Raw genomic sequence first — 27,903 nt, 5'->3', positions numbered from 1 at the left:
GACCAGTCAGTCACCTGATTGTAAGGAATTGCCTCATGCCATGTGGAGGCTGGCACATCCCAGAACTGCAGGCGGCCTGCAGCCGCAGACCCGTGAGCTGTTGATGCTGCAGCCTGAGTCTGCAGGCAGAATTCCCTTCTCCTCTGAGGCCTTCAGCTGACTGGATGCACCCCACCCACATTATGGAAGGCAGTCTGCTTTACTCAAAGTCTGTTGATTTGAATGTTAAAAAATACCATGACAGCAACAGCTAGACACGTCTGACCAAGTATTTGGGATCACAGCCTAGCCAAGTTGATGGGTAAAGTTAACTGTCACAAATGATTACATAAATATCACCTGTTATTCCACCTGATACTTCAGGAGATCTCCTTGAAGAAGTTGGTGCTTCTGCAGAGATGTGTCTCCAACCCAAAGGTTTTAGGCACCTTTGAACAGTTGTCAGAATCATGGACCCTTTCCACAAAATGACACGTGCTCTTGCATGCAGAATTTTGCAAACCACTGTAGGATGGGTGTGGCGCTCTCACTTAGAGCCTGTCTGGGGAGATCTGAGGGTGTTTCTCTAGTCAGATCCCTGTTTTGCATGCTTTTGTTGTTGGGCAGTGTCATGTAACCAGTGTCATTGGCTGTGGCCTGGTGTCCTTGCTGAGAACAGCAGAGCTGCCTTTAGAGAACTGGTCAGAGTCTCACCTGGTTGCAGACCCTGTCACTTTGTCCTGCATGGCTCATTCAGTCCTTACAACAACCCTTATCCTGACTCTTCAGACATGGGCACAGAGGTTCAGAAGTGTTAAATCACTTGCCCAAGGCAGCACAGCGAGTAAGTGGCAGAGCAAGATTTTAAGCCAGGCTCAGAGCGCAGGCTTTGACGATGCCTCTGTGCCCGCCCAGGGAAGGGAGTGCATTCCCCAGGTGAGAGAGTTGTGTCCACAGAGGGGCCCTGGGGGGCTGCTCTGTTACACACTCAGCTCCTGGTTTTTATAACTCACAAACAGCAGGGGGCGGGGGGGCTGTTCAAAGAGCATCACTCATGAGACTGTGGGTTGAGGCCCTTTTTTTTTTTTTTTTTTTTTTTAAAACAATAAACTGCATATATTTAGAGTGTACAATTTGGTATCCCAATCTCCCAATTCATTCCCCACCCCCCAACCCTCCCCGCTTTCCCCACTTGGTGTCCATATGTTCGTTCTCTACATCTGTGTCTCTATTTCTGCCTTGCAAACCGGTTGATTTGTTCCATTTTTCTAGAGTCTGCATATATGTGTTAATATACGATATTTGTTTTTTTCTTTCTGACTCATTTCACTCTGTATGACAGTCTCTAGGTCCATCCATGTCTCTACAAATGTCCCAGTTTCATTGCTTTTTACAGCTGAGTAATATTCCATTGTATGTATGTACCACATCTTCTTTATCCATTCATCTGTTGATGGACATTTAGGTTGCTTCCATGTCCTGGCTATTGTAAACAGTGCAGCAATGAACGTTGGAGTGCATGTGTCTTTTGAATGATGGTGTTCTCTGGATATATGCCCGGTAGTGGGATTGCTGGGTCATATGGTGGTTCTATTTTTAGTTTTGCAAGGAACCTCCATACTGTTCTCCATAGCGGCTGTATCAATTTACATTCCCGCCAGCAATGTAAGAGCGTTCCTTTTTCTCCACACCCTCTCCAGCTTTACTGTTTGTCGATTTTCTGATGATGCCCATTCTAACCGGTGTGAGGTGATACCTCATTGTCGTTTTGATTTGCATTTCTCTAATAATTCATGATGTTGAGCAGCTTTTCATGTGCCTCTTGGCCATCCGTATGTCTTCCTTGGAGAAATGCCTATTTAGGTCTTCTGCCCATTTTTTGATTGGGTTGTTTGTTTTTTTGATATTGAGCTGGATAAATTTATATATTTTGGAGATTAGTCCTTTGTTGATTCGTTTGCAAATATTTTCTCCCATTCTGAGGGTTATCTTTTTGTCTTGCTTATAGTTTCCTTTGCTGTGCAGAAGCTTTGAAGTTTCATTAGGTCCCACTTACTTATTTTTGTTTTTATTTCCATTATTCTAGGAGGTGGATCAGAAAAGATCTTGTGTTATTTACGTCAAAGAGTGTTCTTCCTATGTTTTCTTCTAGGAGTTTTATAGTGTCTGGCCTTATTACATTTAGGTCTTTAATCCATCTTGAGTTTATTTTTGTGTATGGTGTTAGGAAGTGTTCTAATTTCATTCTTTTCCATGTAGCTGTCCAGTTTTCCCAGAACCACTTATTGAAGAGGCTGCCTTTTCTCCATTGTATATCCTTGCCTCCTTTGTCATTGATTAGTTGACCGTAGTTTACCTCTGGGCTTTCTATCCTGTTCCATTGATCTATATGTCTGTTTTTGTGCCAGTACCATACTGTCTTGATCACTGTGGCCTTGTAGTATAGCCTGAAGTCGGAAAGCCTGATTCCACCAACTCCATCTTTCCTTCTCAAGATTGCTTTGGCTATTCGGGGTCTTTTGCATTTCCATACAAATCTTAAAATTTCTTGTTCTAGTTCTGTGAAAAATGCCATTGGTAATTTGATTGGGATTGCACTGAATCTGTAAATTGCTTTCGGTAATATAGTCATTTTCACAATGTTGATTCTTCCAATCCAAGAACATGGTATGTCCCTCCATCTGTTTGTGTCGTCTTTGATTTCTTTCATTAGTGTCTTATAGTTTTCTGAGTACACGTCTTTTACCTCCTTGGTTAGGTTGATTCCTAGGTATTTTATTCTTTTTGTTGCAATGGTGAATGGGATTGTTTCCTTAATTTCTCTTTCTGATCTTTAATTGTTGGTGTATAGAAATGCAAGAGATTTCCATGTGTTAATTTTGTATCCTGCAACTTTACCAATTTCATTGATTAGCTCGAGTAGTTTTCTGGTGGCATCTTTAGGATTTCCTATGTATAATATCATGTCATCTGCGACCAGTGACAGTTTTACATCTTCTTTTCCAACTTGGATTCCTTTTATTTCTTTTTCTTCTCTGATTGCTGTGGCAAGGACTTCCAGAACTATGTTGAATAGTAGTGTGAGAGTGGACATCCTTGACTTGTTCCTGATCTTAGAGGGAATGCTTCCAGTTTTTCACCATTGAGAAGGATATTTGCTGTGGGTTTGTCATATATGGCCTTTATTATATTGAGGTAGGTTCCCTCTATGCCCACCTTCTGGAGAGTTTTTATCATAAATGGGTGTTGAATTTTGTCAAAAGCTTTTTCTGCATCTATTGAGATGATCATGTGGTTTTTATCCTTCAATTTGTTAATATGGTGTATCACATTGATTTGCGTATATTGCAGAATCCTTGCATTCCAGGAATAAACCCCACTTGATCATGGTGTATGATCCTTTTAATGTGTTGTTGGATTCTGTTGGCTAGTATTTTGTTGAGGATTTTTGCATCTAAATTCATCAGTGATGTTGGTCTGTAGTTTTCTTTTTTTGTAGTATCTTTGTCTGGTTTTGGTATCAGGGTGATAATGGCTTCATAAAATGAGTTTGGGAGTGTTCCTTCCTCTGCAATGTTTTGGAAGAGTTTGAGAAGGATGGGTGTTAGCTCTTCTCTAAATGTTTGATAAAATTCACCTGTGAATCCATCTGGTCCTGGACTTTTGTTTGTTGGGAGATTTTTAATCACAGTTTCAATTTCATTACTTGTGATTGGTCTGTTCATATTTTCTATGCCTTCCTGATTCAGTCTTGGAAGGTTATACCTTTCTAAGAATCTGTCCATTTCATCCAGGCTGTCCATTTTATTGGCATATAGTTGCTTGTAGTAATCTCTTATGGTGCTTTTTATTTCTGCGGTGTCCGTTGTTACTTCTGTTTCCTTTCTAATTTTATTGATTTGAGTCCTCTCCCTCTTTTTCTTGATGAGTCTTGCTAGAGGTTTATCAATTTTATTTATCTTCTCAAAGAACCAGCTTTTAGTTTTATTGATTTTTGCTATTGTTTTCTTTGTCTCTATTTCATTTATTTCTGCTCTGATCTTTATGATTTCTCTCTGTCTACTAACTTTGGGTTTTGTTTGCTCTTCTTACTCTAGTTTCTTTAGGTGTAAGCTTAGATTGTTTATTTGGGATTTTTCTTGTTTCTTGAGGTAGGATTGTATCACTATAAACTTCCCTCTTAGAACTGCCTTTGCTGCATCCCATAGGTTTTGGATCGTTGTGTTATCATTGTCATTTGTCTCTAGGTATTTTTTGATTTCCTCTTTGATTTCTTCAGTGATCTGTTGGTTATTTAGTCGCGTATTGTTAAGCCTCCATGTGTTTGTGTTTTTTACAGTTTTTTTCCTGTAATTGATTTCTAATCTCATAGCGTTGTGGTCAGAAGAGATGCTTGATACGATTTCAGTTTTCTTGAATTTACCAAGGCTTGATTTATGACCCAAAATGTGATCTATCCTGGAGAATGTTCCATGTGCACTTGAGAAGAATGTGTAATCTCTTTTTGGGTGTAATGTCCTATAGATATCTATTAAATCAAGCTGATTTACTGTGTCATTTAAAGCTTGTGTTTCCTTATTAATTTTCTGTGTGGATGATCTGTCCATTGGTGTAAGTGGGGTGTTAAAGTCCCCCACTATGATTGTGTTACTGTCAATTTCCTCTTTCATAGTTGTTAGCATTTCCCTTATGTATTGAGGGGCTCCTATATTGGGTGCATATATAATTGTTATCTCTTCTTCTTGGATTGATCCCTCAATCTTTATGTAGTGTCCTTTCTTGTCTCTTGTAACATCTTTTATTTTAAAGTCTATTTTATCTGATATGAGTATCGCTGCTCCAGCTTTCTTTTGATTTCCATTTGCATGGAATATCTTTTTCCATCCCCTCACTTTCAGTCTGTATGTGTCCCTAGCTCTGAAGTGGATCTCTTGTAGACAGCATATATATGGGTCTCGTTTTTTGTATCCATTCAGCCAGTCTGTGTCTTTTGGCTGGTGCATTTAGTCCATTTACATTCAAGGTAATTATCAATATGTATGTTCCTATTACCATTTTCTTAATTGTTTTGTTGTTGTTGTTTCTGTAGGTCCTTTTCTTCTCTTATGTTTCCCGCTTAGAGAAGTTCCTTTAGCATTTGTTGTAAGGCTGGTTTGGTGGTGCTGAATTCTCTTAGCTGTTGCTTGTCTGTAAAGCTTTTGATTTCTCCATCGAATCTGAATGAGATCCTTGCTGGGTAGAGTATTCTAGGTTGTAGGTTCTTCCCTGTCATCACTTTAAATATATCATGCCACTCCCTTCTGGCTTGTAGAGTTTCTGCTGAGAAATCAGCTGTTAACCTGATGGGAGTTCCCTTGTATGTTATTTGTCATTTTTCGCTTGTTGCTTTTAATAACTTTTCTCTGTCTTTAATTTTTGTCAGTTTGACTACTATATGTCTTGGTGTGTTTCTCCTTGGGTTTATCCTGCCTGGGACTCTCTGCACTTCCTGCACTTGGGTAGCTATTTCCTTTCCCATGTTAGGGAATTTTTCAACTATAATCTCTTCCAGTATTTTCTCAGGTCCTTTCTCTCTCTCTTCTCCTTCTGGGACCCCTATAATGTGAATGTTGGTGCATTTAACATTGTCCCAGAGGTCTCTTAGGCTGTATTCAGTTGTTTTCATTCTTTTTTCTTTATTCTTTTCTGCATCAGTGATTATCACCATTCTGTCTTCCAGCTTACTTACTCGTCCTTCTGCCTCAGTTAATCTGCTATTGGTTCCTTCCAGTGTATTTTTCGTTTCAGTTATTTCATATCTATTGCATATCTCTATTTGTTTGTTCTTTAATTCTTCTAGGTCTTTGGTAAACTTTTCTTGCAACTTTTCGATCTTTGCATCCAGTCTTTTTTCAAAGTCCTGGATCATCTTCACCATCATTATTCTGAATTGTTTTTCCGGAGGAGTGCCTATCTCCTCTTCATTTAGTTGTTTTTCTGGTGTTTTATCTTGTCCCTTCATCTGGTACAGAGCCTTTTGCCTTTTCATTTTCTCTGTCTTTCTGTGGCTGTGATTTTCAGTTCCACAAGATGAAATACTGCTGCTACTGCTTGATTCTGCTGTCTGCCCTCTTGTGGAGGAAGCTGTATAGGAGGCTGGTGGGTGCTTCCTGATAGGTGGGATCGATGGTGGGTTGGGCTGGGTGGGTGGAGCTCAGTAAAACTTTAATCCAATTTGGTGGGTGGAGCTCAGTGACACTTTAATCTGCTTGTCTGCCAAAGGGTGGGGCTGTGTTCCCACCCTGGTGGTCCTTTGGCCTGAGGCGACCCAGCACTGGAGCTTACAGGCTCTTTGGTGGAGCTAATGGTGGACTCTGGGAGGGCTTACGCCAATGAGCACTTCTCAGAACCCCTGCTGCCCGTGCCCCTGTCTCCTCGGTGAGCCACAGCTGCCCCCCATCTCTGCAGGCAACCCTCCAACACCAGCAGGTAGGTCTGGTTCAGTCTCCTATGGGGTCACTGCTCCTTCCCCCTGGGTCTTGGTGAGCACACTTTTTTGTGTGCCCTCCAGGAGTGGAGTCTCCATTTCCCCCAGTCCTGTGGAGGTCCTGCAGTCAAATCCCGCTGGCTTTCAAAGTCTGATTCTCTGGGGATTCCTCCTTGCATTGCTGGACCCCCAAGTTAGGAAGACTGATGTGGGGCTCAGAACCCACAGGACTTCTGCAGTATAACTGTTCTCCAGCTTGTGAGTCACCCACCCAGCTTTTATGGGATTTGATTTTAATGCGATTGCGCCCTTCCTACCATCTCACTGCAGCTTCTCCTTTGTCTCTGGATGTGGGGTGTCTTTTTTGGTGAGTTCCAGTGTCTTTCTGTCGATGGTTGTTCAGCAGTTAGTTGTAATTCCGGTGCTCTTGCAAGAGGGAGTGAGCACACGTCTTCCTGCTCCGCCATCTTGATTCTTCTCCCATTTCCAGTTTTCTTCATTCTTTCCTGTAGATTCAGATTTCCATCTGACATAATTTTCCCTCATTAAAGATCTCCAATTAGCATGTCTTGTCAGGTATACCTGCTTGATGGTGGACTCTAGGTCTGTTTAACCTCGATGGTCATGTTAGACAGCAATATGACAGCATTGTTAGGTTTTGGTGAATCTCAGGCCATTTTGGTAAATGCCATCCTATCCGAAGGCAACGCTATACACTTCTTATTTCTGTGATCCTTTTTTTCCGTGGCTCTTGCTCATAGGGTGCTGTGTCTGTAGGCCTGTCACCCAGGACTTCAGGCCAGAGTTCCTAGTGGGAAAATTGAGGCCCTTTTTTGAAGTCTCGCCCTTTCTAGATACCAGTCTTCCAAGTTGATGGAGCTTCCTGTGTATGAATTATTGAGTGTGTGGTTCAGATCTGAGCAGTCTGTCACACTAGGCTTACAAATGTCTCTTAGTTGAGAATCTCGACTCTCATTTCTTCCTGTGTTACAGCTGAGCCGTGTGAATGGCACGTCGTCACCACAGTCGCCCCTGAGCACGCCGGGCAGGGTCGCAGCCGTGGGGCCTTACATCCAGGCTCCCAGCGCCGGCAGCGGTTCTGGCCCCGGAGACCCCGTAAAGCCCCAGTCTCTCACTATCGCCTCGAGTGCCGCCCACGGAAGATCCAAATCGGGTGAGTGGCCTGGGCGCTCTGTCGCGGTGAGCGTAAGTGAGCAGGGAGGGGAATGTGGTGGTGGGGGCGGCAGCCGCCCTCACGTTGCACTCCAGCCTCTGCCGTGTGTCCTCCGAGGCACCCTGTCCTTCAGGGCAGCGTCAGGGGCTGTGTGCCGCCATGGTAACGATGATCCCAGAGCAGGAACAGCTTCTCTTTTCTGGACTCCGTGTCCTTACCACGCAGCTTCTCCAAACACAAGACCTGAGCCTCTCACTGCAGCCCGGCTGCTGCTGGTCCTGACACAGCTGCAGCCCAGGCAGAGGGCTGCCTCCCCATCAACAGAGCCCTGCAGCTGCTCTGCCTTCCCCACCCAGCACGGTCTCTGTCCATCAAAAAGTCCACCATCCATCCCTTTGGCCCTTGACCACCCTGAGTTGTGCGGTGTGACTGGACTCGGGCCCCCGCAGTGCCACGCCTGTGCATAGCTGTCCTGAGGACATGCGGTCCCTGCAGCACCCCAAGCTTCCCAGCGGAGTGGAGAGTCTGCTCTCCTTCCTCAGAGGGAGACGGCTGTGTTTTAAACTGATGCATGAGATGCCAGGGCTTCTTGGCAGTGAGGCTGTCTGTAACGGGGGCTGGTGCGGAGCGCAGGTGCACACGGCAGCATCCCATCCTTTGTGACAGCAGTACTGCTGACCGCGTCAGGCCTGCATTTGGAGTACTTTTCTCAGGTTTGGTGGTGGATTTGTGCTGGGCTCCTGCACATGTTCTCGTCTTGGCACCTGGTCTGAGCACAGGTGCTGCTCCCACTGGAGGACCCAGGGCTTGCTCTGACCCCGGCGGGAGGAGGCGTCCCCAGCCCTCGTGGGCCACGTGCCCCAGCTCAGGTCTCTTCGTGGCTGTGTCGGAAGCCACGTGGGGTGCGTGGTTGGTGTGAGTGAAACTCTGATGGCAGCTTTCTTTGATGAGCTGCTGTGTATAGTTTGAGCCGCCCGGTGGTGGGGCAGGTACTCCGCCTTCCCCATGGCAGAGCCTTAGCATGGTCGGCTCCTGCTCTGCTCAGACGCTCCCCATCTGCTCCGAGCTGAGGCTGGCTCGGTTCCCCCCTTCTCTGTGGGTGTGTGCTGCGCCACCTCACAGAGGCTGCAGGAGAAGTCCCCACGCAGGGCCCGGAGACCAGGTCCCCCGGAGGCTTAGCAGTAGCCTCGCTGCTTCTCTGTGCTGTGAGGTGGGTGGGCACAGGACACCTGTGTCACCCCCACGCTGGGGGCAGTATCTCGGCCCAGATGTAGAGCTGGGGTGAGAAATCTGCCAGGGGAGACTCTAACCGTGCTGTCGGCTGTCCTTCCGGTGTCACACAGATGGCCATGGTAAACCCAGAGTGACCAGCTCGTGGACAGTGTCAGACCTCGACGTCGGGCCTGACTGCAGCTTGTCACAGCGCCCCGCAAGCTCGTTTGCAAACCGTATGTTGGCTGCCAGGCCCGGTGGGAAGCTCTGGTGACACTGCCAAATCAGCAGTTGCTGTTCTTCCAAACTGACAAAGGCCTGCTCCGGGCATTCAGGCTTGAGAAAGGAGCCACATAGACATAATCGGTCCCCGCCTTCAACAGTCAGGTGTGACGTTTGGGCTGGGTCGAAACACCAGATCATCCTCAGGAAGGGTTTGACAGGTGCTGGCCCAGCATGGGTTCTTTGGTTTTGTTTTTACAAAATTAAGATCATTTTCTGAGTTCATTATGAGGCTTTTAGTTTTATTTTCAGTACAGGAATTTCCCATCATACTTGCAGGTGATTGTCCCTTTAATAATAAGAATAAATGATCTTCCTTCTGTACCTCCTGCCTCATCCTCAAGAAGGGAAATTCCTAGTCCCTCTCCAGCCCCTTTGTGCCTGACTGCCGTGAACTCTCCCTTGGCTGTGGCATTTCAGGAGCAGCTGGCGGCCACGTTTCCTGTGACCCCAGCCCCCATGGCCAGCCCCGCCCTCCCTCCGGAGTCGTTTCCCCCTCAGCCTGGAGTTTGCACTTCAGTGCATCCTTCGTGAACCTGTGCATCTCTGGTCTGATGCAACCACGGGGGCATAAAAGCACACACACGTCTTGCCTGGCAGAGCCCGCCCAGAACAGAGCAATGGTTTGGCCTAAGGCCTGGGAAGGCCTCACCAGGGCCCTAGCAGCTGGGCTGGTTGCAGCGATGCAGGAACTGAGCAGAGCAGCAGTGGGCCCAGCGGGCGGGCAGTGCTGCTGCCGCCGCCCGGGCACTCAGAGCCCCTCTCATCCTCACTGCACCCACGCTGCCTTGTGTGGCTGCGAGCAGAGTGGATTGAGGGTGGGCACGTCCTGTTTTATGAGTCGCAGGTTTGGGCTTGAGCACAGCTGTCGTGAGGGGGAGTGACTTCCCTGCTCCTCCGAGGTTGCCCCACCTGCCTGGGCGCTGGGGGTGTTTCCCACCCTAGTCCAGCCCCGCGCGCCACGGAGACGAGCAGGAGCCTGAGCGGGGCTTAGATCTAACCCCACGGCCACGGTGGGTGAGCCTGGCTTACGGGAATGCCCTGCACCCTTTCTCAGTTTGGAAAATGCTGTGTTGAAAAACATACCTTTTCAGTGGCTTTCCCGAAAACGCTGGGTTGACTGGCTTTCTAATCACTGCAACAGAATGATAGCCTGCTACTCCAATCACTGGGAACTTGTGCTGGCCTCTTGCGGTCATGAATTATTTTAAGAGGATGGAAATTTCTAACAGATTAAAGTCAAATTTTTCTTTTAATACTGGAAGCAGTACAGGTCAAACCTGTTATGATGTCGAAAGATAAATTTTTTTATTGCTATATGCAATTCTATTTGTAAACTGTTTGAAAACCAGGTGCCAGCGGTTATTTTCTTCATTGGTGTTGATGTAATGGGTTTGACCTGTATTTCAGTGGGGGCCAAGAATGTTCCTACAGTCCTCTGGCCCCTCGCCCGGGTTGGAGCAGCCCTGTGCTTGGTCATGGACTCTGCACACCGGACAGCCACGCGGGCGCGGCGAGGCGGTACCGGCAGAGGGTGCCCGTGGTCGTCTAGCCCGCCGCGGCCGGTGTACCGGGCGGGGGTGCTCAGCTGTGTGGCTGACGGAGCTGTGGCGGAGCGCGATGCCCCAGAGGGGGGCTTCTGCTTCTGGCAGGGGGTTATTCTTAACGTTCGTTCAACTAATTTCAAGAAAAATTGTACTTAAATGTTCTGTTCTTTTCAAGCCAATGATGGAAACTGGCCAACGTTAAAACAAAATTCTAGCTCTTCGGTGAAACCAACACAGATGGCCAGTGTGGACTGGAAGGACTCGAGCATGGAGGGGACTCTCAGGCAGGGGGCCGTCTCCAGCCAGCCTGTGCCCTTGTCGGCCCTGGGAGCCCCGGAGAAGCCGGTAGGCCGTTTGTCTTTGTCACAGAACTCAAGCTCCTAACCGACTGCATCCTTGCTCAGCCCTCGTCTTTATCTGAGGGGTAGGAGGTGTTGTTGGAAGATTAATCTTCTTGGGGTCCAGATCGTACCCAAGTCTGAAAGGGTTCATGGACCCAGAGCACCTGAGCTGGGTGCAGGTGTGAGGCCTTTGGTCAGGGCCGTTCACCCTGCTGTTTGACCCTCATGGCCTGCCCCGTGCCTGGTCCCAAGCCCATTGGAGGGATTGTAAGTCCTACTTTGTGCTCTTGTGACCGTGGATGGAAACGTGCTTCACTTTTCAAAGGATGACTTTGTCTTTCTTTTTATCATCTAAATTTAGGGCGTCGAGATTGGTAAAGTGCCACCCCCCATCCCTGGTCTCGGCAAGCAGCTGCCTCCAAGCTATGGGACGTACCCGAGTCCTGCGCCCGTGGGCCCGGGCTCGACAAACTCCCTGGAGAGGAGGAAGGAGGGCAGCTCGCCCAGGCCTGGCACGGGCCTGCCCAGTCGGCAGAAACCGGCCCCACTGCCCCCTGCAGGTGGCCCCCACCACCCGGGTTCCTCACAGCAGATTCAGCAGAGGATTTCTGTGCCACCGAGTCCCACGTGCCCGCCAGCGGGGTTGCCCACCTTCCCAGCTGCAGACGGCAAAGCTGAGCTCCCGCTGACTGTGGCCGTCAGGCCTCTCCTGGCTGAGAAGGCATCAAGGCCACAGTCCCCCAGGAGGGGACCCCAGACAGTGAACTCAAGTTCCATATACTCTGTGTACCTCCAGCAGGCCACACCACCGAAGAGTTACCAGCCAGCGGCGCACGGCACCTTAAACAAGGCAGTTAAAGCAGGTACGGTGGGGCTGTACGCTCCTCCTCTTGGGACTAGGACGTCATCCTTTTCCTTCAGAAAACGTTACTCCGTATCCTTACTTTCTGGGCCACGTGCTATGTAGGAGTAAACTTGATTCTTACGTGGTGTGGCCTTGGCATCTGTGTGAGATGGGGATGAGAGGTGGCGTGCACAGAGCACTTCTGCAGGTGCAGCACAGCTCTCCAGCTTCCTGCCTGAGTGCCCCACTGCCCCTGTTGCTCAGGAAATACAGGTCTTGGAAGGCTGGCGTTTCAGAATTTCCTCCTTCTCCTGCTTCATAGTAACTGGTGCAGGATCTCTCTGGGGAGCTGGCATAGTGGGGGCTCTGCCTGGACCCGATTCCCCCGGCCTCCTAGCCGTAGCTGAGCCAGGCCCCTGGGCGAGTGATGCAAGGGGAGGGTTTTGCTGACGTGGGGTCGTCTCCCAGAGCCCGCAGGGGAGAAAAGCCCTGGTTTGGGTGAGGGGACATCGGCTTCGGGCCTCCTGGGGAGGCAGGGGTGAGAGCAGAGCCCGGCTCCCCACACGCGGAGGCTGGCGATCCCTCCCTGTGCAGCAGGACCCTGGGCATCGGGTCTGGCCGGGGCCTCCCTAGACGTTCTTGGGTGTGGGCTGCAGGCTCCAGAACCTAGTTTGAGAATCTCTAGGCAGGCCAGGCCACCTCACGCCCAGGGATCTCCCCGGTGGGTGTGGCGGCACTGACCTGCGGCAGGCTTTGCCTCACGGGGCCCCCAGGAGAACCTTCCTCTCTGAGGTGGCCTGTGTTTTACACCATTCTGCTTGGTCCCAGGGTCACATGGCTTCTCCTTGGCCAGGAAACAGAGAGCGCCTGTGTAGGGCAGGGAGGCAGGTTTGCAACGTTTTGGGTTTTTTTTTCCATTCGAAAGAGCCCCAGTTCTGTAAAAACTGATAATTTAGAGACACTCCACCTTTCAGAAGGAGTTGGTGAGGTTGTGTGAGTAGTGGGTTCCTTTGGAATTTAATATTGGGACTTACATCCCCAGCGGCAGAGTCACAGCCTCTGTAGGAGCCCATCTCTGTCGTCAGAGGTGCTTGATGACCAGGCCCCAGACGCCACAGGCTGCTGAGGGCCTGTCCTCTGTGTCCCCCAGTGTATGGTAAACCTGTTCTGCCGTCCGGCTCCACATCCCCGTCCCCGTTACCATTTCTTCACGGGTCACTGGCTACAAGCGCCTCGCAGCCCCAGCCGCCTGCAGAAAGTGCTGAGAAGGAGCCAGAGCAGGACAGCCCTGCCGCGCCCGGAGACGGGGCCTCCGTGGAGAGCCTGCCGCGGCCGCTCAGCCCCACCAAGCTCACACCCATCGTGCACTCGCCGCTGCGCTACCAGAGCGACGCCGACCTGGAGGCCCTGCGCAGGAAGCTGGCCAATGCGCCGCGGCCCCTGAAGAAGCGCAGCTCCATCACCGAGCCCGAGGGCCCTGGCGGCCCCAATATCCAGAAACTGCTGTACCAGCGCTTTAACACTCTGGCCGGGGGCATGGAGGGCACCCCCTTCTACCAGCCCAGCCCCTCGCAGGACTTCCTGGGCTCCTTAGCCGACGTGGACAATGGAAACACCACCGCCAACGGGAACCTGGGCGAGGCCGGCCCAGCCCTGCCCACAGCCCCGCTCCCCACCGAGCCCGCCCCCGCCTCAGACGCCAACGACAACCGTCTCCCTTCCCCTGAACCGGAGGGGCTCATCTGTCCCCCAGACACCCACCACACAGCTGAGCCTGCCGAGGACAACAACAACAACGTGGCCACGGCGCCATCCACCGAGCAGGTCCCCAGCCCTGGGGCCGAGGCCCCCTCTCCAGGGGAGGAGCACGGCCCCCCTCCGCTCCCCCCCACGGTGCCCCTGCCGGCAGCCTCAACGGTGGGTGTCGCCCTAGACCAGGGCCACGGCTCCCTAGTCACCCAGCCAGCGCTTGTGGCAGACGTGCTTGTGTCGGGTGGTGCTGGGGGCAGTGGGGCGAGGCCAGGGCGCGAGGGGCGGCAGCTTCTTACTAGAGGACCAGCCTGAGGGCCCGAGGTGTCCCTGAGGAAGGGAAGCTGTCACTGGGATCAGAAGGGCAGGCACCAGGGGGAAGGAGAACCTTCTCGACGGAGCCCTGGAGGAGGCCAGTGCTGTAGGAGCAGAGGCAGAGGGCCCCTCGCAGTGGGCAGGGCTGAAGCAGCTCAGCTGGGCTGTTACCCTCTTCGCTCCCTCTCTTGGGCGCCCTCAGATCCAGCCCGGCCTCTGGGGCAGAGGTGCCCGTCACAGCCCGGGCGGGCTGGCCGAGAGCAGGCTTTAGGCCCTCGCCCTCGTCCCCCCTTTCCCCGGGCCTGCTTCCGTGGGACCACCTTGACCTCCAAAGCACTCTTCCTCCTGGTAGAGCAAACGGACCAACCTGAAGAAGCCCAACTCAGAGCGGACGGGGCACGGGCTGAGGGTCCGCTTCAACCCGCTGGCGCTGCTCCTCGACGCCTCTCTGGAGGGGGAGTTCGACCTGGTGCAGCGGATCATCTACGAGGTGAGCACGCGGCAGCCGCAGCCTGGAGGCCTGGGCCTGGGGCGGGGCTCACGGTGCTGTGTCCTAGGTGGAGGACCCCAGCAAGCCCAACGACGAGGGCATCACCCCGCTGCACAACGCCGTCTGCGCCGGCCACCACCACATCGTAAGGTTCCTGCTGGACTTCGGGGTCAACGTGAACGCTGCCGACAGCGACGGCTGGTGAGGGCCCCCGGGGGCGGAGGGGGAGGAGGGGGAGCACAGGGATGGCACTCGGTCCCAGGGCTGCGTATCCTCCCCGCCTTCGTTCGCGCGGCGGTCTTGTTAGAGGCTCGGCCGTGACCACACTGTGCGCTGGCTGAGCGCTGGGGTGGGCTCAGCCCCTGCTGATCCGCGCGTGTTCAGGCGGCAGGAAGCCTGGGGGCCTCGCAGCCGGCAGTGAGCGCGCGCTTGGCCCTGGGCGTCATGGCGAGCCTCAGGCAGCGGCCCGCGTCTGCGTTCTCCTGCTGTGGTTAGCGCCGCAGCCATTGTGAGGGACGTGTCTTTGGCGTGAGGGACGAGGGACGTTGGTATCGGTGCACCGTGAACATGCAGCTCTCAGGGCGGCGCGCAGTCCACTCCCCGCCCGCCCTTTTCAGAAATGCGTGTGGCCCAAAACGGTTACTAGAAATCAAGCCTCTGCAAAGGCAGCAGCGCAGCAGCTCGCTGGGCACTGAGCACGCAGCCTGGGCCCCCGGGGCCGGCAGCGTGTGAGCGCCTCCCTCTGTCCCCTCCAGGACGCCGCTGCACTGCGCCGCCTCTTGCAACAGCGTCCACCTTTGCAAGCAGCTGGTGGAGAGCGGCGCCGCCATCTTCGCCTCGACCATCAGCGACATCGAAACCGCTGCCGACAAGTGCGAGGAGATGGAGGAGGGCTACATGCAGTGCTCCCAGTTTTTGTATGGTACGTGGTGGCGGGGGCGGGCTCCAGAGTCCCCGGGCGCCTGTCCCGGCCCAGGAGAAGCCCCGGGCTTACCTCAGGGGCAGCCCCCAGTCAGTCTCATGGGAATTGAGGTCACCCTGTCCCTTAGGCTCACTCCTGAAGACCTGTTTGAAAATCCACGGGGTCAGCATTCTGTGCCGGGTTGCTAAAGAAACCATAGTGTCCTTGCCAGACATTCCCCTCTGGGCAGAGGAGTGGGGGACGGGGTAGCGGGGATGCCCCAGGGCTGGCAGTGGCCTGGAGAGAGACCTGTGAGGGCCGGAGGTGTCCCAGGGTGGGTCTCCTGTCCCCATCCTGTGGGGACCGTGGGTGAGGGAAGCTCTCATCTTCATTCATTAAGCTGTTTTAGGCGAGGCTGGGTTTTCCGAGGGCTGGAACCTCTGTGTTCTGAGGGCTAAACAGTTACAGGCCATCCACACCACACGTGACTGCAGCACCTTTGGGCCCAGCCTACCGTAGACCCTGGGGACAAAGTGACAAACGAAATGGCAGAGGACAGAGCTCCCAAGACAGAGGCCACACGGTGGGCTTTCCTGGGGACCCGCAGGCGTCCTGGTGTGAGCTTGCTGGGTCGTGGTGGCTCCCGTGGTGAGTGCTTCCCGCCGTCTAAGAGCAGTCACACAGCTTCTTCAGTCACCAAGTTTTGGACACTTGTTCTAGATGTGGGTTGTAAGTTTCATCTTAAACGCATTTTAGAACAACACACCTTTCCGCCTGGACACAAAGCTTCTGCTGCGGTCCTCTTGCCGGGACGTAGGAGGGACTGTTGGTGTCGAGCAGAGGGCAGCCGCTGGCCTGGCTTCTGACCACTGCACCGTGGCCCCCGCCAGGCTGCCTGAGGACAGTGGCGTGTCTCTTCCGGTCCTGGCATGGGGCTGTCTCTGGAGCCCACCCTCCACAGAGACCTGACCATTTGCTGTCCTGTCCCAGGGGTGCAGGAGAAGTTGGGCGTGATGAACAAAGGCGTGGTGTATGCTCTGTGGGCTTATGAGGCCCAGAACAGCGACGAGCTGTCCTTCCACGAAGGAGATGCCCTCACCATCCTGAGGCGCAAGGACGAAAGCGAGACGGACTGGTGGTGGGCGCGCCTGGGGGACCGGGAGGGCTACGTGCCCAAAAACCTGCTGGGGGTAAGCAGTCTGTGCGGCACCCAGGGTCCCCTGCTGGAGCCAGCTGTCCCTTCCCCCTGCCTGTGGGCTGCGGGACATGGGTGTAGCCTGGGATCAAATCCTGCAGGCAGGTGACCGCCTTTCTCCAAGCCTCTTGCGGGGCGTCTGCTCTTGAGGCCCATGGGGCGGCCGAAGCACCCCAATAGGGGCTGCTCACAGCGTGCTCTGCTCGTGGGGTCTGTGATGGGCGCGGGGGACAGGATGCCCCTCAGACCCTGGCAGAGCCTCTGTGCTCGTGCTCTGTACCTGGTGGGGCTGGTGGATGCTTTCATGCCACAGTCCCCGGATGCCGTGGGCCTGCCAGGCGCCTTTGGGGGCCTTACCACACAGTGTCAGGTATTTTAGGTGGTACCAAGTGCCCTGAGAAAGAGGAATGGGGTCTCCTGGGAGTTAGGGAGGTCTCTGTAGGAGGGTGACAGCCAAGCTTCGGCCTGAAGGAGCTGGTGTGCAGCCTTCTGGGGGCAGCCTCGCCTCTGGACAGGGCTCCTGTCCAGTGGGCTGTCCCCTTGTCCTAACTCGTGTCCCTTGCTTCCCAGTTGTATCCACGGATCAAACCCCGACAGCGGACACTGGCCTGAACTTCCATTTGGGGCACCGCACGGGCTCACCAGCAATGAGGAGCCACTGAAGAGATGATTCTGCCATTTCCCTGGGAAGCTGAGGCTAGAGGTGGCTTTAGTGGGGCTCCCTTTAGCAGACGGCGTCCACAGTGTGAAAGCCTGGCAGAGTCTAGGTGAGGCCCTTTCTCCAGTCCGCCCATAGCTGGCAGAGAGACCTTTGCCTCCAAGAAGACTGAATTTTGCCAATTACTGTAAATCTGAATAAATACCCAGCTCTCTACACAACTGCCCCTGTTGCCAGTAACAAGCCCTATAATTAACCCCTGGTCAGTTGCCAATGAAGACAAAAGCTCTTACGGACTTGGGCCCCACGGCCGTCCCTCGATCCCAGTGTCACCCCAGCCCCAACAGTGTAAACTGCAGCCGCTGTGAGGTGCATCCCCTCGCTAGAGCCCTGCCCTCCCGTCTACTGGAAATCACAGAAACCCGGCATCTTTTTCATCCTCACCACGTGCGTTTCTTCTTTTCATCACCAAAGGAGCCCCTGTGTGGAGACTTCTGTCCAGCGGTGGTGCCTGATGTATGGGCTCCACTTCCTGTTTTGGGCCTCAGTCTAGGTCACCAGCAGGCCATGGACATGAGGGACCTTAAGCTTGAGTGACACGCGGTCAGGAGTCTCAACACAGCACTGCCTTCTCTGCAGCCTCTTGCTGCCCCGTGCGGTGCAGCCCATGGGCCAGGGGGCGGGTGGACGCAGGGACACCTGCGAGGCGTGGGGTGGCTGTGGGGCAGGAGGGCAGGGCCCAGGCGCCCCAGTCCTGGCCCTGACGCCGTAACCTCTGCCCTGGTTCCAGACGTAAAGCAAGGAAGGCACGTCCCTGAAGGTTGAACTGTACGTACAGGCTTTTATATGCCAAAAGTATTTTTTGACTAAACCACTCGAAACTGTCAGAACCATGTTGGAAATGTTTTTTTCTCATTAAAATCCAGGCCCTGAGCTTTATTTTCCATGTATGAGTCTTGTGTGTGTGTAATTTATGTACAGACATGTAGCCCCTGGCTGTGGTCACCCACCTTTAAGCACCGATTGTACACAGCATACTGATGAGACGTGGACACGCTGCGGGGCAGCCTCTGCGATGCTGCGTGCACACGCACACAATAAATCGCTGTCTCTCCCCTGCGGCTGCGAGTCTTGTGTTCTGGAGCCAGAACTGAGCCAAGCAGGAAGCTCAGGTGGTCGCAACACAGCAAGCGGAGGCCTGACCCATATTTTCAAAATAGGTTTTAATCGTAAGCTTTATATACAAATTGTTGTACAATTATCTTAATAAAGTGAAATAGTAAGTGAAAAGTACAAAACACGAATCTTGCTCCTTCCCCGTGAAGTATCAAAGGTTTGTCTGTAGCCCCGGATTAGTGACGCAGTGAACGGGCAGGGTGGCCTGTGAGATGCGGTCCAGGCCAGATCAGGCCGAGTCACCGCTGCCCAGATCGCTCCTGTGGAAGAATTCATGGAACCAACATCAAGGGGCCAGAACCTTCTAGTAAACTTGGGCACTCATAAAAACATGGTATGGATTATGCTAAAAATAGTTTAGCAGTAGTGTAGCTCCGTCTCTCCCACCCCCAGTTAGGTGTCAACAAGATAAATTCTAAAGCACGAGCTGTTTTGAGCGTTCATCAACTGTGTACATATTGCACTAGGTAAGCTCTGAATACTTGAGTTGCATTTCCAGCACGTGGAGGGTTAGTTGCGCCTGAGGTGCTCGTCGAGCAGGTGCTGCTGCCCCGAGCGGACCGTCCAGCCTGCGTGGAGTTACTGGTCCCGAGACTCGTAAAGGAGCTTGGCGGCCTGCAAGGTGACCAGAGAGAAACGCGTGTGCCTGGCTGGCACGGGTGGGGGCACCCCTGGCCAGGCGGGAGGTGGGCAGTGCTCCGAGCAGAAGGGTGGGGCCACCGTACCTTGTGCATGGCCACCAGCCACGCTGTCGCCTGCCTCCGGCTGCCGTTTGCATCCTCCCCGGCCATCAGCTTCAGCTGTGTCACGCCCTCCGCCCCGGGTGCCGTGTACTGCAGGGTCATGCCTGTGGCCCGTGCGTTGCCTCCTGGAGGGGGGGACAAGATAAGGGTGCCCCGAGGGGACCCTGAGCACTCAGGGTGCTGCTGCCAGCCCTGAGGTGGTGGCCGGGAGCCTCCTCCCAACCCAGGTGCTGGTCTCAGAGGCGGCCTGCTGGTGGGGCCTGTGCTAGGGGGCGCCCAGTGGACACGAGCTTCCCAGGCCTCTGGTGGACGGCCCCGAGCTCCCAGGGTGGGCCAGGGCCCAGGACAAACACTCGGCACCACGTCGCTGAGAGCCCAGTGAGAGGAACAGCGCCGACGGGAGGGCCGCTGGCCTCACACCCATCCCACTATTGAGAGCCAGGGTCACAGCGGAGGGGGCAAGTGCCACCAACACGCCCCCAGTACACAAGCTCCCGAAGAGATGCGGTGTGGGGTCGGCCTGCTGGGACACGGCCCGTCCTTGGGTTGTGACTCCACGGCCGACCCAGCCCCAGCACCTGCTCGGGAACCAACAGCTCGAGGAACAGACAGCCCTTGCGGCACAACTGCAGTCAGAACACCCCCATGGAGACCCGGCCTCACAGTGACGTTCCCCTACAGCTGCCACTTCATGACCTGGGAGGAAAACTCCACCGTGAGCAGCCACCCCGCTCAGAAGGTTGCTCCCCTCGGCGCAGGCCCGCGGGGGCACATGCTGGTTGGGAGAGGCCCGGCCCACCAGGAGGCCCGCCGCCGCCCAGGGCCTGGGAAGCGCCCCCGACCTTGCGCAAGCCGCGGCCCGACCCCGCGTGTCCGCGGGCTTGTCCCGCCTGGGCCCCTGCGGGAGCGGCCGCGCCCCCAGCCGGGCCCACCGCGCTCTGCCCGCCGCCCGCCTGCTGCTGGGAGCGGGCCACTGCCGGCCCAGCCTCGGCCGCGTCCCTGCGACTCCTGCCGCGTTCTGAGAGCCTGTGGCCGGCAGAGCTGAATGCAGGTCCTGCCTGGCCCTCCACAGAAGCTGCGCGGCCCCGCTGTGAGCTCGGGGACCCGCTCCAGCGCCCCTCCCCGACGGGAACCCGGGTTCCGGGCACGGAACGGGGCCGGGGAACCGCGCGGCAGGGCAGGGCTCGGCTCACCGCACCCCCTGAACCACCGCAAGGGGGCGCGCGGCGCCACAGCCCGGCCCCGCCCACGCGCGGAAGGCCCCGCCCCACCCCGGGTCCCTAGGCCGGCGACCCGGCTGCGAGTACCGCCCTGGCCTGGGGGGTGGCCCCCCGCCTCTGCAGACCTGGACTTTCACACCTTCGACTCAGCCCAGCACGGCGCGCCCTGGGGGGGGGGGGGGGAGCGCTGGCCCAGCCCCCTCCCCTTGTCACCAGGGGTCGGAGTGCAGGGAGGAGCCCGGCCGGGAAGGGGCAGGACCGCGCTGGAAGCAGGGCCGGCGGAGGCTGATGGGACCGCGTCAGGCTCCCCTTGGGAGGGCAGCCCGGAGCAGATGAGAGAGGTTCCTGCACTGAGGCTCTGTCTGCCCATCTTAGACCCAACTGCCTTTCAAATCGACCAGAAGCAGCGAAGGTGCACTTCCCAGACAACCTTGGCGTGGGCCCCTCCCGCCCCCCAAGACACAGCCGAGTGGGGAGGAGGGGGCGGGGCGCTGACCTTCAGAGGCGGGCTGGCTCCCCGGGAGGCTGGTGTGAGTGGGAGTGTCTGTCTCTACGTCAAGAAGGTGGGCGGGCAGGAGAGAGGACCAAGCGAGAGCCGATCAGAAAATAGAAAGCGAGGCGGGTTAAGTCACGCGGTCTCTCAGCGCGCCCCGCACGCCACGGGACACAGACCCCGCTTCCGTGGAAGGACGGCTGCGGACCGCGCAAGTCTAGGTGGGAAGATCCAGACCGTAAGCGCCCCGAGGAGGGTGGTCCCCGCAGACCCTGGGGGCAGAGGTGCTGGGCGGGCGCCGCTCCGGGCGCCGGGGAATCGGGCCGATGCCAGCTGCACCCGGAGCCCTACCCCTGACCCGAGTCCGGCAGTGAGCGAGGGGTACAGAAGCGCGTGGAGACAACACGTTCTGGCAGTTTCCTTCCCGGTTTTACACGTCAGGCCCCAGTCGCCAGGTGGGCTCCTAGAGCCACTTACTCAACACAAGCCCCTGCCACGGGCTGAGCGGACGGCCCCATGGGCCCCGAAAGCCACCCAGGCCGGCGCCACGCGACGTTTACCTCCAGGAGGGAAGCCTTCCGTGAGCATCTGCACGGCGGCGATGCGCGCAACCTCGACCTCGTGGCGGCTGTCCCCGTCCAGGAGCAGGAACCTACAGCAGACAACGCGTGTCCACAGCGCCCCGCGCCGGGCTCGAGTGGCAGCGCGTCGGGGCCAGCGGCGCCCGCTCTTACCTCTGGTTGCTGGAAAGACGACAGACCATCGTGTCCGACTTCTCTGCGTTCCCAAAAGTCACGAGGAAGGTGGCTCCTGGGGACGAACGCCAGACGTGAGGAGCCGGCGGCTCCCGCCCCCCCAGGCCCTCGCCCCGGGACGGCGCAGAGGACAGAGAGCAGGGCAGGCGGCAGCTCTGCTCCGCGGGGCCCTCGGCAGAGCAGCACAGGCCGCGCGGGGGGTCGGGGTCCAGGGAGAGGGCCGCCCCTCCGGGCCCCAGCGCGCCCAGGACGGCGGGGGCCGCACCTCCCGGGGCTCCGGTCCCCCGGCCCCGGCCCGCCACAGGCGCGCAGCAGGGGCAGAGGCCAGGCGGGGCGTCGGGGCCACCGCGCGACGGCCGCGAGGACACAGGCGCTTACCGCTGAGCAGCAGCTTGAGCTGCCGGTCGTAGAACTCGGCCTCGCGGTGGGACACCAGGGCGCACGGCGCGCACTGCCGCACGGGGTCCACGAAGCACATGCGCCGCAGCGCCACCTTCTGGCTGCAGCACTTGTCGCAGAAGCACTTCCCGCAGCGGCGACAGTGGTGCTGGGGGGCGGGGCGGCAGTGAGGACCCCCGGAGACCACCCCCAGCGCCGGCATCCCGGCCTGCCCTCCCCTCCCGCTCCGGCCCCGCCCCCACTGCAGCTCACCTTCCTGGTGAGAAAGTCAAACTTGGTGTCGCACTGCATGCACCTCGGGCACTAGGAGAGAAGGTGACAGGGCATCAGGACCCGGCTGCCAAGGCCCCACGGTCAGCTCCTCTGGGAGCCCCGTTCGCCAGAGCCAGGATCCACCGTGAGACGCCAGCATGCCGCAGCAGGAAGTGACCTACACCGCGCCTGCTAAGCTGGGGGCAGCGTCCAGCTGGCAGAGGTGATGCTAGGCCCGAATGCCCGGGGCCCAGGCAGGGAGGCCGGGGACAGTGCTCCGGGGACAGTCCTCCAGGGACAGGCCAAGGCCCAGGGCTGGAAACGGCCACGTTATCACCAAACCCACCAACCATGCAGAAGAGCTCAGAGCTGTTAACTGATACAAAGCGAGGGTCACTTCCCATCCCACCACCAAGTACAGACGGGCAGTCTCCAGGCCGCCAAGGCTCAGCCTCCATGACGGGAAAGCTGCTTCTGGGCTCGCGTGCCACCCCGCCCCAATGACAGTGAAAAACTGCCATCAGGCACGGAGCCAGACACTCTGACCACGTGACCCTAACCCAGACAGTCCCCAGTCAGTCCTGGCCAACACGGCCTGACCCCAGCATCCTGCCCTTTGCCCTCAAGGCCTGGCTTCTCTGGTCAGCCACACACCGCCCAGGCTCTGTTCCCTACCCTCCCTGTTCCGCCAACGAGGTGCTTGACCTTGATCCCCGCTCTGCACCCCTCCGCCCCACTCCATCCACCCCCTCAGCCGTCGGCCGCCAGGCTGCTGCTCTGAGGAAGTGCACAGCGGGTACCAGGGCCCACCACTGGTCTAACACAGAGTCGAGTGGAGCCAGGACCCTGCGGATGCTTCTGGAAGGAGCCTGGCAGCCACGCACAGGGTGCCCTTCTCCATGGGAGGGCAGGCGTCAAGGCCAACCTTTGAGAAGTCACCTGCGGCAGGATGGCCCCCAGCTCCACATGCCGTGGCCCTGCACTGGGCTCGTGGCTAAGCTTTTGAGATCCCGTGATTAATACTTTCTTTTTCTCCTCTTTGCTCTTAAGCTGCTTTCTGGGCACAGGAGAGTTCAGACGAGGTTGAGCAGGGGCTCTCTGGTGGGTAAGTGAGATTACCAGCAATAAAAGGAGAAACCAGAAAGGGGCCACAGGAAGCCCGGCCTGGATGGGAAACTTCAGGGCAGAAGGGGCCTTTGGGGATTGTGGACAGAGGCCGGGCCACGGGGCTGCCTGGAGCCCTGCGGTCTCTGCCCACCTGTTCCCCAACTGCAGCACAGGGAGCCCCGGGGGTGCCCAGGGCAGCCCATCAGGACAGTCGGCAGCACCATCTCCCCCAAGGTAGAAAAATCAGGAGCGAGAGGGTCTGGAGAGTTTAAAGGAACGTTTAAAAAGAAGTTACTATAAAAAGAAAAGGGGACTTCCCTGGCGGTCCAGTGGGTAGGACTCTGACCTTCCACTTCCGGGGGCGAGAGTTCGATCCCTGTTCAGGGAACTAAGACCCCACATGCCACATGGCGCGGCCAAGGGAAAAAAAAAGTTACAGGAGGGATGCCCACCCTCCAGAGTGAGGCTGCAGCACGAAGGACACTCGTGCCTCCCACACGGTCCTCGGCGGTGCTGGGAGAGACAATACCTGCATACTAGTCTGTTTCTTAGGTTCCTTAAAAATAAATAAATCATAAAAATAAGTTTCAAAATTACATGTATTAGGGACCTCCTATGTGCTGCAACTGAGACCCGGCACATCCAAAATAAATGAAAAAAACAAAATTACATGTATTAACATATCTTTGTTGAAAGACGACCCTTTTTAAAGAGTAAAAGCAGGACTTCCCTGGTGATCCAGTGGTTATGACTTCGCCTTCCAATGCATGGGGTGCAGGTTTGATCCCTGTTTGGGGAGCTAGGATCCCACACGCCTTGCAGCCAAAACACCAAAGCATAAAACAGAAGCAATATTGTAACAAATTCAATAAAGACTTTAAAAATGCTCCACACCAAAAACAAAAACTTTTAAAAAAAGTAAAAGCGTAACTGCTACATATATAAAATGAAGCCATATCCAAGATTTAACTCATTAACTAATGAGGGAACCAGTAAAATGTTAAAAACCAGCTACAGGGGAAAATCTGAAGAGCAGACACACAGCAGCCCCAGGAATGAGATGAATTTGACAACAGGTGTGGGTGGGGTGCCTGGGGGAGGGAGGGGGAGGGGGCGGGACACCTGCAAGCCGGCAGGTGCAGACACCACATCCCAGGAAGCAGAGGCTGAGTGACGGCCTCCGCCTTCTCCCAGCACTGGCAGCAGCGCCCCGCCCACCAGAGGGGCCGTGGGCAGCTCTCCCGGCTCCTCACCACGGGGGACCCGCCTGGGATCCTGGAGGCCAGAGACCGGAGACCCTGCCAGCAGTGGTCTGGGAAAGCGTCCTGCAAAAAGCCCCCTCTGCATGTGCCCTAGAGAAGATGCACAGACACCCCTGTCCACACACCACAAGCCACACGCAGACCACAGATGGGACTGGCTGACCCGTTTGTCCCCACTCAACAAAGTGCCCATGAACCTGACTTGATGAAACTTTCATTAATCTTCTTCCTTCAGGCCCTTGACCCACTCCTTGCCTGAGACAGGCTGTCCCAGGGTGACACACCCCTTGACCCGCTGTCAGATCACACCACCTGGCCCCCACCTGCCCCTCCCACCGTGTTCCCTTCCAGCCTGAGCCGCTGCCCCCACGGAGAAAGCCCCTGGCCGCCTGCCCCAGGAGAGCTTGCAGGTCGCTTGGTTGGAGCCACCCCTCCTACATGAGCCCGTGGAGCACAAATGTCTCCTCACCTAAGTCCAGCTTTGTTTTTTGTTTGGCTCGCTTGGTGCGCTCTCCTCCCTGGTTCTGCACCTGCCCAGCATCTGCCGTCAAAATGACAGCACAGAGCCAACGTCATCGCTGGTTGTGCCCAGTGCGCAGGCTGGGAAGAAAAGGGATGCAAAACTGCACGGACAAGGAAACTCAGTAGTTTGGGCTACTTGTAGCAAGTCCTTACGGCTGCAAGCCCACCCTCCTCGCCACGGGACACTCGGACGGCAGTCACACAGGCCCGAGCTATTCCCAGGCCGCCTCCACGCTCCCTCCACTGCATCCCCACTTCACAAGCTCCCGGGGGGCACAGAGACACTAGGAAAGCGAGTCTCAGTTATTTCTGGGAAGCCGAGAGCTACAGACATACCCACATCCCCAGGTTTTCCAACATCTGTAAGGGATGCCCCCGTGGGCCCGGCTCCCAACCTGGCACAGGGTCAGGCCCTGAGTAAAGAGTGGACAGATGGAGACCGGGCTGGCCGCAGACAGACCCAGCAGAAGACAGCCAGGAGGAGGAATGCAGGACGGCTCCACACGAGACAGTGACATTCATCCCCGCATGGCCAAGTGGGGGGGCAGATGAAGCTGAGGATGGCACGCCCCCCGCCCCATGCTCTACCTATCGCCCCACCGCCATTCCAAACCACAAGCAAACCTACTTCTCAGCACTGGTATCTCCTCGCTGAGTCCCCTCCCCCACACCAGGGTCGTGGGTTCCAGAAGCACCGGACAGGCTGAGCCCAGCGGGCAGCAGGGCGCATGCCCAAGAGCGGCCACAACCAAGGCCAGCCTCATCCTGGCTCTCCCAGCCCAAACGGCCCCACGCCACGGTTCTCTTCCTCCAGAATGTGCCCTTTGCTCACTTCGGACTCTGGGACACGCCCCAGTACATTTCAACACCTACTTCCTCAAACTCACAGAAGTCGTCCACAGTCACTGGAGGCCGCCTCCCCTCCTCAGAGCTCCCCGCGCCTTCTGGGTCTTCTCTGGCTGCTCAGATGGCACACTGGGGGGGTGTTTCTGCAGGGCACCCCGCCATCCTTCCAACCCGAGAAGGAAACCAATGTCTGCTACGGGAGGGCGTGCCACGCGGCTCCCAGAACGTCCACCCAACTCGATCCCACTTTCCCGAGAGCCCCCAGGCAGCTGGGCGGAGCTCCAGACGCACCTCAACACCAGACCCACAAAGGAGGATGACAGATGCAGGAAGCCTGCGAAGCAGTGATTTCAGGAAAGAGCAAAAGGGCCCTGAGAGGGATGGCAGAGGGATCCAGCGGGTAACAAGAGCAGCACGCGGGCCGCAGGGGAAACTGCGCGTCGTCCAGAGGGGCGCTCTCCCGCACACACGCTCCCTACGCAGTGGCCACATCCCCGCTGTGAGCGTTTCATGGGGGATCCGTCAGGGGTCCCCAGGAGTCAGCAGTGGAAAAGGCTGGCACGCTGACCTGGCCTTGAGGACACCCTTGGTGCCCGCTCAGTGAACTCGCTGGGAACACAGTCTGTCCCTGGCCTGGGCTCCCCTCCCCCACTGTGCCAGAGACCAGTGAGCCTCCACCTCCCGCCCCTTCACCTGCCTCCTGCCTCCGCAGGCTGTGCGGTTCGGACTTCTCTGTGCACCTTGACGACACCTGCCCGGCTCCCTCACTGACTCAGTTACGAGGTCCCGAACGCGCGTTCACTTACCCGAACAGGACTCGCGACACTACCTTTTTTCTCTTTAATCACCTTTTAACAGCACCAGCCAAGGAGACCAGGCGGGGAAAGGTACATTCTGTGATTTCAGAGTGCAGGCGCCAGGAGCAAAAGTGAAGAAGAGACAGCGCGCAGACGGGCTGACAGGAAGCCCAAGAGGAGGGGAGGGCACGGCCTGAGCCCGCGGCAGCACCTCGCCCCCTCCGCGCACGGCCGGCAGGGACTCGGCGGCCAGGAGGCCGGCCGCGGGCAAGGGCGGCCGAGGCGGGCCCGGGCTGCGCCCGCCCCGCGGCCCACCCCCGGCCCGCCCGGCCGCTCCCCAGCTTCGCCGCCGCTGCCGTGGAAACACCCGATCGCGTTCCTCCACCCCGCCCCGCGCCCCGCCTCGGGGCGCAGGTGCCGCTCGCCAGGCGGACGCCCCCCCGGAGCCGCCGAGCCCCCGCGAGGCTGCCCCCCGCGCACACCACCGCCCGCAGCCCGCACGGCGCCGGGTTTACACAGGAAGGCGCGGGGGCGGGGCGGCGACCGCCTCCAAGGTTCCGGCCCCGCGGCTCGACCCCTGCGTGCGGCGGCCTCCACGGGCGACCTCGCAGCTGGGCGAGGCCCGGGTCGCGTCGGGGAGGGCGGCCTGGGAGGGGGCGCAGAGGCGCGGGGGCCGGTCTCTCAAGAGCGGGGGACTGCGCGCCCCGGGAAAGGGAGCCAGGCCCGGCGGCGCGCGGGGGCCCGGCGGGGGTGCGGGGCAGGGGGCCTGAGGGGGCGGCGCCGGGGCTGCGGGGCGCGGAGGGCCGCGGAGGGGCGTCGGGGAGGCAGAGCCGGCGCGCGGAGGGCCGGGGCCGGCCGCGACCTACCTCCTTGTCCGGGACCCACTGCGGCTCCTCCAAGCCGAACGGGCTGCCGAAGGCGCGGTGCTCGGGCACCATGCGCAGGCCGCTGGGGGAGCGCACCAGCTTCTTGGCGTCGCGGCGCGCGCCCACCTCGGAGGACATGACGCCGCCCCAGCGCTCGCCCGCCGCCCGCACCCTGGCCCTCGCCCCCCGGGAGCCCCGCCCCTCCCGCGCGGCTGACAGGGACCACGCCCAATCGCCACGCCGGGCCCGGAGCGCGGGCCAATCGGCGTCCGGCGCCCGCCCCATCGCTGCGCTCTCCAATTGGCGCAAGGG

The 27,903-nt window shown here is 56.9% G+C and overlaps 2 protein-coding genes across 6 annotated transcripts in view; one reads left to right on the top strand and one right to left on the bottom strand.

Annotated features, from left to right (window-relative positions):
• Positions 1 to 18,368, top strand: part of PPP1R13B (protein phosphatase 1 regulatory subunit 13B) — a 90,949-nt gene extending 72,581 nt beyond the window's left edge. Inside the window, exons 9-18 of one of the 2 annotated variants that reach the window (XM_057730684.1) lie at positions 7,439 to 7,619; positions 8,963 to 9,067; positions 10,836 to 11,005; positions 11,363 to 11,864; positions 12,996 to 13,762; positions 14,262 to 14,399; positions 14,467 to 14,600; positions 15,155 to 15,321; positions 16,291 to 16,490; positions 17,066 to 18,368. In XM_057730684.1, coding sequence (XP_057586667.1) covers positions 7,439 to 7,619; positions 8,963 to 9,067; positions 10,836 to 11,005; positions 11,363 to 11,864; positions 12,996 to 13,762; positions 14,262 to 14,399; positions 14,467 to 14,600; positions 15,155 to 15,321; positions 16,291 to 16,490; positions 17,066 to 17,107 — 2,406 coding nt within the window. In that variant the 3' untranslated portion in view covers positions 17,108 to 18,368. The remainder of the gene's footprint in view (positions 1 to 7,438; positions 7,620 to 8,962; positions 9,068 to 10,835; positions 11,006 to 11,362; positions 11,865 to 12,995; positions 13,763 to 14,261; positions 14,400 to 14,466; positions 14,601 to 15,154; positions 15,322 to 16,290; positions 16,491 to 17,065) is intronic. The other variant, XM_057730685.1, reaches the window with a different exon arrangement.
• On the bottom strand, positions 18,364 to 27,784 carry ZFYVE21 (zinc finger FYVE-type containing 21). 4 transcript variants are annotated; one of them, XM_057730686.1, is made up of 8 exons: positions 27,592 to 27,784; positions 22,192 to 22,242; positions 21,919 to 22,087; positions 21,520 to 21,595; positions 21,346 to 21,437; positions 20,789 to 20,842; positions 19,055 to 19,197; positions 18,364 to 18,944 (listed from the first exon to the last, which is right to left on the bottom strand). In XM_057730686.1, exons 1-8 carry the CDS (start codon positions 27,727 to 27,729, stop codon positions 18,909 to 18,911), a joined length of 759 nt encoding a protein of 252 aa, XP_057586669.1. In that variant the 5' UTR covers positions 27,730 to 27,784; the 3' UTR covers positions 18,364 to 18,908. The 4 variants fall into 4 exon arrangements, with proteins under 4 accessions (XP_057586669.1, XP_057586672.1, XP_057586673.1 ...); XM_057730689.1 differs by lacking the exon at positions 27,592 to 27,784 and adding an exon at positions 26,777 to 26,892; XM_057730690.1 differs by lacking the exon at positions 27,592 to 27,784 and adding an exon at positions 26,735 to 26,848.
• Positions 27,785 to 27,903: the final 119 nt, after the last annotated feature.

The sequence above is a fragment of the Hippopotamus amphibius genome, chromosome 4 (assembly GCF_030028045.1).
Source record: "Hippopotamus amphibius kiboko isolate mHipAmp2 chromosome 4, mHipAmp2.hap2, whole genome shotgun sequence".
NCBI classification, from domain to species: Eukaryota; Metazoa; Chordata; class Mammalia; order Artiodactyla; family Hippopotamidae; genus Hippopotamus; species Hippopotamus amphibius.
Note: the sequence above shows the minus strand (reverse complement) of the source record. Positions and strands in the feature narration are given on the sequence as shown.